This window comes from Haliotis rubra, unplaced genomic scaffold (genome assembly GCF_003918875.1).
Source record: "Haliotis rubra isolate DU_JTF1 unplaced genomic scaffold, ASM391887v1 Scf478, whole genome shotgun sequence".
NCBI lineage: Eukaryota > Metazoa > Mollusca > Gastropoda > Lepetellida > Haliotidae > Haliotis > Haliotis rubra.
In genome coordinates this window covers 825,091-837,417 of record NW_025767166.1, presented here as the reverse complement: position 1 = coordinate 837,417, position 12,327 = coordinate 825,091, and the positions used below count along the sequence as shown (strand labels likewise).

Here is a 12,327-nt window from a genome sequence, read left to right as displayed (position 1 = left end):
TAGCGGCTCCAAAGTCGGGATATCGTTGTTTTGTGAACATTTAGGTGCCGTGCAACAGTTCCAAAACTTTCTCCGGCTTGAACACGACCAATGGCGATATTTCGGTCGGCAGCACTCAATCGTGGCATTTTAACACAGCTTTTCGGCGACAAATGAATGAATATAATACGAAAGCACATGGGCTTTTATACACCCCTACATTAACTGCCATTTTCATGATTTGCATGTGTTTTTTTTGTGCGAAGTCACCATGAGGGTCATTTCATGCGTTGTGACGGAATAAGCAATAAAATACACTTATGCGTACAAATGCAGTTGTTTGGATGGTAATCTTCATTAATTACGTGTATCATTTCAATACATTCGAATAAAATTTAGTTTGGAAGCAATAACTTCATTCAAACGAATTTTTCATATCTGAGGACAGGGGTTGCGTTTCTTTTTTGACAGAGTTTATTATGACAGATATGTATCACTGATTGCCAACTGTATCATTGGTACCACAAAGTGGTAATTAATTATTGTATTGAGAACATGTAATGTACTTTATAACAATGATCCATGTTCATTGTATACCTTATGTATAGTACCCATACAAAGAGTTATCGCCCTTGATGAATTCTTTATGTAATCAAGACAATGGTTTTTATGCCTCATTAACAAAGATATTTATATGCGAATGTGAATGTGTACTTGTAAGTTACTCGCATGTGAAAGTTGCATCATGTTTTTATGTTATTGTTTTGTGTATTGCAGGGTGTCGTTACCTCTCTAACTGCAAATAAAACCTCACACCCGTAGCCTGTGTTTGGACGTCATTCATACCCATCACAACCCGGTTTTCTCATCCAGTTGTAATTATCTTAGTATATATTAAACATATTATATTTTAAGTGTAACGCTTTGAACACGCCATATGTTTATTCAACAAACCAGTCTAGTTAAATTCAAATAGGTTCGAATCAAAAAATCGATTTATTGGATTTTACAACTGCACATAGCTCCGTTGCGAACAACTGACATAGATCAATAATTCAGCGTATCCATAGCAGTGTCCTGGTTGCAACAAAGAAGTAACATAAGGTGTGTGTGCGGGTAGGAAATCGGGGACCTTACCACGAAGAAGCCTTTTTTGTCAAACTGGTTTAGGTAAGTATACAACCTGACAGGTATATATTGTTAGTCATTGTAGGTACGTGTTTCATGTTTATTGTTATTAACTTCATTCAATCATTCGACTGAGAACATTTAAATCTTAATCACCTATTAATTAAAGGTAATTCAATCAATTTACCTATTTCTATCACAGGTGTGCAAAACAAGATGAGGAATGATGAACGTGACCAGAGGTGACGAAGGTTGGTATTGGTAACCATGGTATTTTACAGTTAATGTCCTAAACGACAATGTGAATTATATTTGTTAGCATATTCTCCATGCTTAATCGTGTCTGCCATTGCCATTGACTGAGTAGACATTAGTGAAAACATGTCGGCACTTCTTGGTTCTTGGTGCTCGTCAAAGTCGGATAAAAGGAATGAAAGCAACGTGACTGAACTTACAGTAACCAAGTGGTGGGTTCCCAGATAATTCACTTTGGGCCAGGTTATCAGGATTAGGATGATCATATCTAAATAGTTGTAGTCAGTTTCTGAATCATGTTCACCAAGATCCAAGCAGTGAATAAACAAACTTGAGATATGTCACAATACTCAGTAGTATGGTATGTAAGGTACTGTTACATCTGGTCTGTGTGAAAGTTCTCTCGTAACGACAAAGACCCTGGTTCCATTCCCAACATGGTGTCTTCCTCTGTGATATTGTTGAAATACTGCTAAAAGGGGCGTAAGACCAATCTCTCACTCACGTGTGCCTCGTTATCACGAATGAAACCAAGTGACAAATGTTTAAAAGTTTCCATATAAAGCAAGAAATAGAAACTTCTTGCCTTTGAACCCATTGTCAAGACGATCGGACGTTAAATGAAGGTGCAACTGTTTCAGTTGGATTTGTTTGTATTACAGGTGTGTGTTCCAGATGTACTCAAGTACGGAAGATATTCATAGAGAAGGAGAACCGTGAACCAGTCAACAAACTTTTACCAGTTCACACCGAATATAAGATTCTAAGAACCAAAGGAGAAGAAGCAAAGAAAACAGGAAAGAAGAGATTTGCGGATCAAGTCGCCAAAGCAGCGTCAGCATTACGTAACAGTGGTGGAGGAGTGTTGCTAGTCCACGTACAAGGGACGTCCGAGGAAGACCGGTGTCTGGAGTACTTTGACGAGGCCGTCAGAAATGAGTTGACAGGGTTACTTGAAAACGGCGAACTCTATACTGACGTCTATGAACGTAAATGTTTGTGTCAGATTGAAACATTTGAAGATATTACTGACTTTGTTCAGATAACAGTCGGGAAAGTTGAGAGTGTATGTACTGTTGATTTCAACACAAAAGCAACTAATGACAGTGAAAATCTTAGCATCAACTCATCAAACATACAGGTGTTGCTGAGAAAAACAGAAACTCAAGCAGGTAGCGTCCCTACTGCAAAACTACCAGATAACGTCCAGGACCTTCACGAGAACCGACATATACAGCTGAAAAGATTCCAGGCCACGAAAGAAGTCACAAGCATTAAGGGAGATGCTAAACAGTTGACTGACTACATATGGAACTATTTGAAGCTCAAGGACAACATTACATCTATGTCCAAGGTTGTTGGTGGGGGGTCATACTTCTTGGGTGTTAGCGAATCAAATCTAACAACAAAAGAAGGATATACAACTAAGAAACCGGAATACACTGGTTTTAAGCTGGACATATCACAAGAGTCTCTGAGAGAACACATTTACAAGAAGCTGGAAACTGACATCTGTGTCTTGGATCGTGACGGACATTTTACAGAAGGACCAAGGGACTTGGTCGATATTAGATTCCACACCATACGGAATGCTGGCTTAGTTGTATTGGAAGTAGCCATTCGTTATTGTCAGGGAGTTGTGTTCTACGACAAAGAAGGACCCAGAACATATTATGTCACAGATAGCGGTGCGACAAAGACGGAAAATGTTTGTCGAATGAATCGTTCTGAATGGCTTCGAAGATTACAGATCATGCACTCTCATTTTAATACTTAAACTGTTGGGAAGTAGCTGCTCAATCTATGACTAATAATTCACGTAGATCAACATTTGACATTTGAGTATAGTTTGATAAGCAACCATGTCCGACAGTGACGCTGGAACATCAACTGGTTCTACACCTTATGAGTCGGAGGATGACATGATATGCTACATTACGGGATCCACACAATCACCATCCGAGCATCTAGACCTACCAGGTAATTGGCGATATGTGTTAACACTGGTATTTTATGTGAGTTTGTATTGAGGATTTAGTTACTACTCCAAAACCGATAATTATCTTCAGCATCGTAGAGTTCTTGTGAAGAATTTTATGAGTATCACCATTGTTCAAGTCATAAAAAACCTAACGATAGACACACGATTATAAGCAATTTTAATCTGTTTTTTTTTCGGCAAGAATAGTTTGAAACTTGAAGTTTAGTTTAGAAAGTTAACACTGTTTATATTGATCTGGATCGACTGTTTGCCCGAACCAGAAAAATATTCCACAAAATCAACTAAATAACCTGTAAAAGAATGGCTAGTCTTACAGTACTAACAAACAGATTTCACTTGGTGGAAAGAGCAAACTAACCGTGAAAAATATATATATTGTAACAAAAAGTCATGTCTAATCTTGGTCTGGGGCGGTTGGGTAACCTAGTGGTTAAAGCGTTGGCTCGTCACGCCGAAGACCCGGGTTCGAATCCCCACATGGGTACAATTTGTGAAGCCCATTTCTGGTGTCCCCCGCCGTGATGTTGCTGGAATATTGCTTCAAGCGGCGTAAAACCAAATTAAGTCATTCAGTCAGTCAGCCTAATCTAGGTCTTCAAGTACTGAGATAATCACGCCCCCAACCACCAAAGTAATACCAGCCAAGATACATACCTTTGTGCAGTCTGCTTCCAAACTACAGTTTCAACTATAACAGTAAATTCCAGCACAAGTAAGCTCAATCATGTTTACAGTCGCTATCTTGGATATTCTGACGTCACGTTTGCGTATCATGTGACCTTAGGTCACCTATAAATAGACCGGTCAAGGTTAGTTTCGGAGCGGCAATTTTGACTTTTACAAGTAAGGTAGGGTTCCAGGGTTGCGTCACAGCTAAATTCTACTTTTGGCATTATAAGAGATTTTTATTTGCATAACTTTTAATAAGCATGGCTGTTATTAACACTTGGTCTGCTCTTTAAGTATCTAGTTGTGGATAAGTGATTTTAGGGAGTTATTTTCAACTTTGACATCCGGATTTCGTCTGACAGTCCCAAGAATCCAACAATCGATCCGTATTCATTCCGATGGAATATCACAGGATCGTATGCTTCAAATGTACAGGTACAGTCACAGGTACAGTTATCAGTCACAAGTGTCGCGAGTGATTTACTCGTCAGTATGAAATATTACAGTTCACAGTGTATTTAATGCTTTGACAGTCGCTTATTGTCATCACGATCCGGGGGATCCAAGGTCATTCCGACCTGCTATGTTTACACTATCAAGTTGCAGTCTCTGGAAAGGGTTTTCTTCCACCGGGGATTATTGGGATCGTCTAAAGTCGAGACATACGTACTTCACTGCAGGTTATAATTAGGATTTGCCTTCATTCTTACTTGCATCACATTTTGACAGCTGTTGGAGGTGTGGTCTCCTTGGTATTCATTCCTGGTCACGAGAAGGTGTTGTTTATATCATCTGGATCCAGTTCCGTTTACTGAAAGTTGATACACTTTCCAGTTTCGAAGTTTGTTGTACAGTTAATTCGTTTTAACAGTCGAAGGTTCTCAATCGTGAGTGGGGTACAGTGATACAAGACTACTGCAAGACTACAACCACGAAAACGCAGGATGACGAGCAAGATATCCAGTACAGATTGTATGATGCAACATTTCGGTATAGCTTCTTATACCGTTGTCAAGCAAGAGTAAAGTAATACAGCACAGAACCGACTTATATACACGTAACAGGGATTGAGTAAGACAACATGGGGGAATACATCAAAGGGATTAACAACAACAATGGGACAGGTAATAATACAACAACAATGGGAGGAAGCCAAGGTTGAGGAGGCGGAACAAGATATACATAGCAGATGGGGTAGGTAATAATACAATAACAATGGGAGGAAGCCAAGGTTGAGGAGGCGGAACAAGATATACATAGCAGATGGGGTAGGTAATAATACAATAACAGTGGGAGGAAGCCAAGGTTGAGGAGGCGGAACAAGATATACATAGCAGATGGGATAGGTAATAATACAATAACAATGGGAGGAAGCCAAGGTTGAGGAGGCGGAACAAGATATACATAGCAGATGGGGTAGGTAATAATAACAATGAGGAGGCGGAACAATGGGATGGGAGGAAGCCAAGGTTGAGGAGGCGGAACAAGATATACATAGCAGATGGGGTAGGTAATAATACAATAACAGTGGGAGGAAGCCAAGGTTGAGGAGGCGGAACAAGATATACATAGCAGATGGGATAGGTAATAATACAATAACAATGGGAGGAAGCCAAGGTTGAGGAGGCGGAACAAAATATACATAGCAGATGGGATAAAATATACATAGCAGATGGGTAGGTAATGATACAATAACAATGGGAGGAAGCAGATGGAATTACTAACAATGATGGCTGGAGTGCTCTGTTCTGTTGTTTTTATCAGTTCATTGTAGGCGGATGGAAAGAGGTACCCTTGGTCTCTGTTGATTGAGGGCTTGTGTCGGCGGATTTGAACTGCTTCTGCCAGTTTGCTTTTTGTGAAGTCCTGGAGGTTTTTTGATAATATTTCCACATTGTCCCATTCAATGTTGTGATTATGACAGTTGATTATGTGTTCAGAGATAGCTGATTTACGGTCTGACTTCTTGGTTGATGCTAGGTGTTCTTTAATTCTGAGGTTTATGGGGCGGGAGGTTTCACCAACATAGGCCTAACCACAGTCACAGCTGATCTTGTAAACAACTTCTTTGGGTGTTTGTTGTTTGGAGGTGTTCCTGCAATTGGCTTGGAGTAGAGTTTTCATTGGGATGGAGCTGGTGAAATGGGTTTCGATGCCGGCTTGTTATCAATCAACTTCTAAAATGCCAATCAAACAGATCGAGTTGAATCAGATCTCTTCTTTGTCTCTTTAGTGGTGGAGTTTCCATTTTGCATCGGTAATGGTCTACAGTGTAGCAAGCTATTTATTGCTGACAGTGACAATTCAAGTTGACACCACTGACTCATTGGTAATTGATCTCACAAAATTAATTGAACCCTTTTCTCAGCCCATTCAAGAAAATTATGTCGGAATTTTAATGTACAGATGTCGGAATATTCAATGTTTAAATGATGCTACTAACATAGAAGAATGCTGCCGGGACCCAAAAATATGTCGAAATTCACAGATTGTCAGAAAATTCAGATGTCGGATTATACAGAGTCATTTTCTTTCAAATGCAATCAAATCAATCGAATCAAGTCGTGGATATGATCAATTCTGGGGTTGTTACATATTATTCTTGGATTGGGATTGGGATCAATTTCCTATTTGAATGCTTATAATGATGCATACTACTATATGAATAACAACTCTTTTATCATCTACATCTACACGTCGCTCTATGTAATACTCAAGAAGTTGTTATCCATAAAGTCGTATTCTTCATTTTGGACTCACCAACTTGTGGAATGTTACATTCATAAAACAAACAATTTGTCAAGCGTATGCAGTACACACTTTACATAATGTTCACTTGGTTTATACAGATGCGAGGCGACTCAATGAAAGAAGTTTGCATTCCCGACAGGTAGATATCGTCCTTATTGGTATACCTAACATACCCGTGAAGATTCGGGTTGTAATTGGTCTTAAGCAACAAATGCTTGTCGTGAGAAGCGGGATCGGGTGATCAGGCTCTCTGACTTGGTTGATGCGCGTATATCGATGCTCATAATGTCAGTCACCGGATTGCATGGTCCGAATTCGATTATTTACAGACCGCCGCCATATGTATAGACAAGCATACCATATGCCCATATCATGCAAGCATTAGCTTTAGTGCAACTAGCATCGTATTCATAGCATGTTGTGGGACATTCCATGTTCCGGGAAGTGAACTAGTGAAGGTCCGGGCTAGAATTGGTCCTCAACAACCCATACTTGTCGAGTCGACTAACGGGATCGGGTGGTCACACTCAATGACTTAATTGACACATGTCATTGAATCCCAGTTGTGTAGCTCGGTGCTCATGTTGTTGATCGCTGGATTGTCTTGTCCAGACTCCATTATTTACAGACCGCCGCCAAATAGCTAGAATATTTCTGTTAAACATCCAACCAACCAAATCCATGAAACAACTTGCTCTTCGTATCTATTTCAAGACGCAGACAGAAACGACGCCATTGGCTGGGGCATCAGTAGCTGCTGCTGACGGTGTCCTGGGTCCTGACACAAACAACCATTTGAACAAGACAAGCGTTTCTAACAGCGATGTGCCGTCAGCTGTACCTGCTGATGGCAGTGCGGAAAGTCCATACATGAGAACTCCTAAAAGAACAGTTATCAAACGGCTATCTGTGCCTTCTGACGATGGTATTTACCCAAGCAGTCGGCGACGTCTGAAAAAAAATAAAATGGGCAAAAAGTCAAAGTACCAGGTGTCTGAAGCTCCAGCTTCTGCTGCCAAGAACAGTAAGCTGGTCAGAACTGAATCTTTAGCTTCTGCGGACAGTGGCATAGGTAGTATGCGAAATCTTAGGAGTTTTCGAAAGATATGGAAGTCGGAAGGAGATGAGTGATAAGGTTTATAGAACCACTGCCAGATGAAACAAAATTTGGGGCAGACAAGCTTAGATGAGGCATCTATAGTTTCTGGCAACAGTGGCGTGGGTAGTGACACAATCAAACTGCATATCTTGAAGGTGGCACAATTGTGCTCTCTGTGAGCTACCTGTTATCCATTTCCTGTTGATGTTAACGTGCTGCTTATTTCCATTTCTCGTATATTTGTACCTGTTACTCCAACTTGATAAATGAAACACTGCTGTATGGCTACGGGGATAAGTCATGTTTCTATATATATATGAACCTTCTTGCGCCTAACGGGCAGCTGTTACTCCCCCATTCTGCAGTGACCATTGTTCAGTTAGCGTGTCGCTGAAATCTATTAAACAGATGAAAGAAGCCTATTCAAGATTTATTTATAATTACGATAATATTGATATGAATTCCTTTCGGCAAAATGTGGCTGATGTTAATTGGGATTTTCTTACACAAAATGATGATGTTGATGCCATTGCTTCAAAATTTGTTAATACATTAACAGACTTATGTAAATCAAATATTCCAAATAAAACTGTTGTGATTCGTCCAAATTATGCTCCGTGGATGAACGGATTTATAAGAAAACTTATGCGTAAGAAAAATAGAATTCATAGAAAGACTACACGTAGTAACTTGCCTAATGATTGGGATAAATTTAGAAAAAGTCGAAATAAGCTTATCTCAGAGATACGTAAAAGTAAGTCATTGTATGTTGAAAAGCTTGATAATGTTGTCAATACAGAACATGGTAGTAAATCTTGGTGGCGGATTGTTAAACATTATCTTAAGAAAACAGATAAAGCTAAGATATTTCCACACATTGAACACAATGGTGTTGTTTATGAAGATGATATTGAGAAAGCAAATATTTTTAATGACTACTTTGTGAGTATGGCAGCGGTTAACAGTTCTTCTGATGATGTTAATGTATAATCTGATATTAACGTGGAAAATTGTTTGATATTTCTTTGTCCTCTTCTCAATTTCCAGATATATGGAAATGTTCATCCGTTGTTCCAATTTATAAGAAAAATAATGTTCATGATTATACTAATTATCGACCGGTTTCACTTACTAGTTGTGTTTCAAAAGTATTTGAGAAGTGTGTTTTTAAATATGTGTCAATTTTTTTTCTAGATAATGGAACTATTACTTCATTACAGTCAGGTTTCACGACTGGTGATTCTACATCATACCAGCTCACTCATTTGTATGACTACATAGCTAAGGCGATGGATAGTGGCAAGGAGGTACGCGCTGTATTCTGCGATATAAGTAAAGCGTTTGATAGGGTTTGGCACAAGGGTCTTTTGCATAAGTTATGGGCTAGTGGAATTCGCGGATCTCTTTTATTATGGTTTGAAAGTTATCTAAGTAATAGAAAACAGTTTACAGTAATAAATGGGTATAAGTCAAATGTTAAATCAATTGAAGCTGGCGTGCCTCAGGGATCAGTCCTAGGACCTTCACTCTTTTTGGTTTATATCAATGATATTGTTGATGATATACAGAGTAATATTAAATTATTTGCCGATGATACATCCTTATCTGTGATAATTGATTACCCTATGGTATCTTCCAATATGTTAAACGATGATTTAGAAATAATAGCTAAATGGGCCCAGACATGGAAAGTAAACTTTAATCCCAATAAAACTGAATCTATCATTTTTTCTAGAAAGAAAACAGTAACATCAATGCCAGATCTTATAATGAATGATATACCGATAAAGTCTGTTGACACTCATAAACATCTGGTGCTGACTTTACAAAGTGATGGCCACTGGAATATACATATAGATGATATTATTTCTAAAGTCAGTCCTGTGATCAATTGTTTAAGAAGTCTGAAATACCGCCTTCAGAGGAAAACCCTCCAAACCCTGTATAGTTCATTTGTTTTACCACTTTTTGACTTTTGGGATTATATTTGGAATAACTGTACACAAACATAAGAGTTATTGTTAGAAAAACTTCACTTAGATGCTTTAAGAACCATATGTGGATCAGTTAGAGGAGTTAGCCATTCCAAAATCTACCATGAAACTGTTTTTTCATCATTAAGGGAACGTCGTAAAAATCACCAAATGTATGTATTTCATAAAATGTTCCATAATAAAACTCCAAAGTATTTATCAGATCTAATTCCAATAAACATATCCTTTGTATCCACATATGGATCTAGATCTAGTAATATGCTTCAAGTACCATTATGTCGTACGGAAACATATAAAAAATCTTTTTTACCCTCCTCTGTGATGGAGTGGAACAAGTTAGATAATGATATAAGAAACATAGATTCCGTTGCCATGTTCAAGAAACACTTTGATCGAACTGTCTCATCCAACGTACATCATGTCTTCAGAAACACTGGTAATAGATTTAATCAAATAATTCATTGTAAGTTAAGACTCGGCTGTAGTGACTTAAACGCACATAAATTTGACCGTTTTCTTCAAAATACGACTACTTGCACTTGTGGCCATCATTATGAAGATGCCATTCATTTTCTATTAATCTGTCCAAATTTTAATACAATTCGATCGAAGTGTTTCTATTACATAAATGGTTTTAATATTCAATCTGTACTCTGTGGAAGTTACTCATATTCTGACGAAATCAATGAAAATATTGTAAAATCTGTACATGACTATTTTACCTTAACAAAACGATTTTTTACCTAATTGATTAATTATACTACTGTCTTTTTCATTAAGTGTGTTACTCCTCAAATGGTGTGTTCTCTTGTCTGTAATGATGAATGTATATAAAATGTTTCCCATCGCATTGTATTCGGAGAGGTATTTTTATAGGCTTATAGCCTGTTTACCAATCCGTTCATTTAATAATGAATAAATATTATTTAAATCAAAAGCGGCGTAAAACCAAACTCACTCACTAAGTCAGTTGTCTTGATGTTTACCGTTTACACTTGTTACACTTGCAATAAAGTTTCGTCTCTTTAACTCATTGTTGTGATCTGTGTTGAACGAATTCGGTCCAGTGCATTATTCATGTGTATAGACTCCAGCGAATGTCATGTCATGATGCCTTAAGTAGAAGTGCCAGCTACATATGGTAACGATTCGGGATGTCATGCAAGCTTTTGGCACAAACAGCAACATGCGTGTGGTAATGACTAGTCAACAACCAAGTGGGTTTGTGTAGTAGTTCGTCCCTGTCACCCGTCACATAACTCTCTAGTAAGACTCCCGTTCATTATACAAGGTGTTTACTTCATGATCGTACTGGAAGGTGACGTGTAACGTGACATTGTCACGGTCCGATTAAGTAGCAGTCACGTATCCCAAACAAACGCAGTACCAACAGCCAGGTATAGAGACAACACACAACGTTGCCAATGCCAACCGGTGTATGTTGAACACATGCTTGTTTTATAATGGAAAGTAAGTCACGACTGAGAATAGCATGTATACTACTCACACTTTGCTAAGGATCACAAAAATTCACAACTTTACTTAAACGTAGATTCATAATTTGAAATTGTATCCATTTAAAACTGGATAAACAATAATATGGTAAACCCTCTTCAGGCAAACAGCCACTGAATCTAACCTTATGCACTTGATGCATGAGTAGCCATAAAAATGGTTTTCATGGCACCAATCAACCATTTTGCAAATCATGGAACGAGTCACTGACAAGTACACCTGGCAATAGCAGGCATGGGATCTGAACTGAAACCTAGGATACATACTAACAATAAGCGTAGATATTTAAATCCAATTTGACCCACATCATAGTTTTCTGTTGAATCCATGATTTGATCCTTAGCAAAGTATGAATAGTATATTTATTCAAATTACTCAGAACCCCTGTGTTTAATCTTACTCATCACTCAGCTTATATTACCGCTTGTCAGACTAGCTCAACTTAGGTGAGAGACGTTAACGTTACCAAGAAGGCGCGGATATATGCATACGTGACTCAATGAACGCTATCGATTTATCAATGCACCACTGACAGCATAATGGGAGCACATTGTTGAGTGTTCTACAGCTAGCTGTGTAAACGGTTATATATAGGTTGTGACAGAGCATGTGCAACATAAGCTGTACAGCAACGCTTTGCCAGTGTTATATACCCTCGACATGACGGGGTCGGTGGGGTAGCCCAGTGGTTAAAGCGTTCGCTCGTCACGCTGAAGACACCGGTTGATTACCCACATGGGTACAATGTGTGAAGCCCATTTGTGGTGTTCCACCGCCGTGATGTTGCTGGCATATTGCTAAAAGCCGCGTAAAACTAAACTCACTCACTCACTGGACATGACGTTTTTGAAAAGCACTTAGAAGTTTGACAATCATGAATACATGACACGTTTTTGTAGATAACAATTTCTTATTCCTTATCAGAAAAAAAATTC

At 38.6% G+C, this 12,327-nt stretch overlaps 2 protein-coding genes across 2 annotated transcripts; both read left to right on the top strand.

Moving 5' to 3' along the window:
* Positions 1 to 1,099: 1,099 nt before the first annotated feature.
* Positions 1,100 to 3,154, top strand: LOC124290936. Its single transcript, XM_046727783.1, has 3 exons — positions 1,100 to 1,149; positions 1,310 to 1,358; positions 2,025 to 3,154. The coding sequence occupies exons 2-3, from the start codon at positions 1,331 to 1,333 to the stop codon at positions 3,137 to 3,139; spliced, it is 1,143 nt and encodes a 380-aa protein (XP_046583739.1). The 5' UTR covers positions 1,100 to 1,149; positions 1,310 to 1,330; the 3' UTR covers positions 3,140 to 3,154.
* A 30-nt stretch (positions 3,155 to 3,184) lies between these two features.
* On the top strand, positions 3,185 to 7,915 carry LOC124290907. The gene is made up of 3 exons (XM_046727747.1): positions 3,185 to 3,342; positions 6,883 to 6,923; positions 7,499 to 7,915. The coding sequence occupies exons 1-3, from the start codon at positions 3,225 to 3,227 to the stop codon at positions 7,913 to 7,915; spliced, it is 576 nt and encodes a 191-aa protein (XP_046583703.1). The 5' UTR covers positions 3,185 to 3,224.
* The last annotated feature ends 4,412 nt before the right edge of the window (positions 7,916 to 12,327 follow it).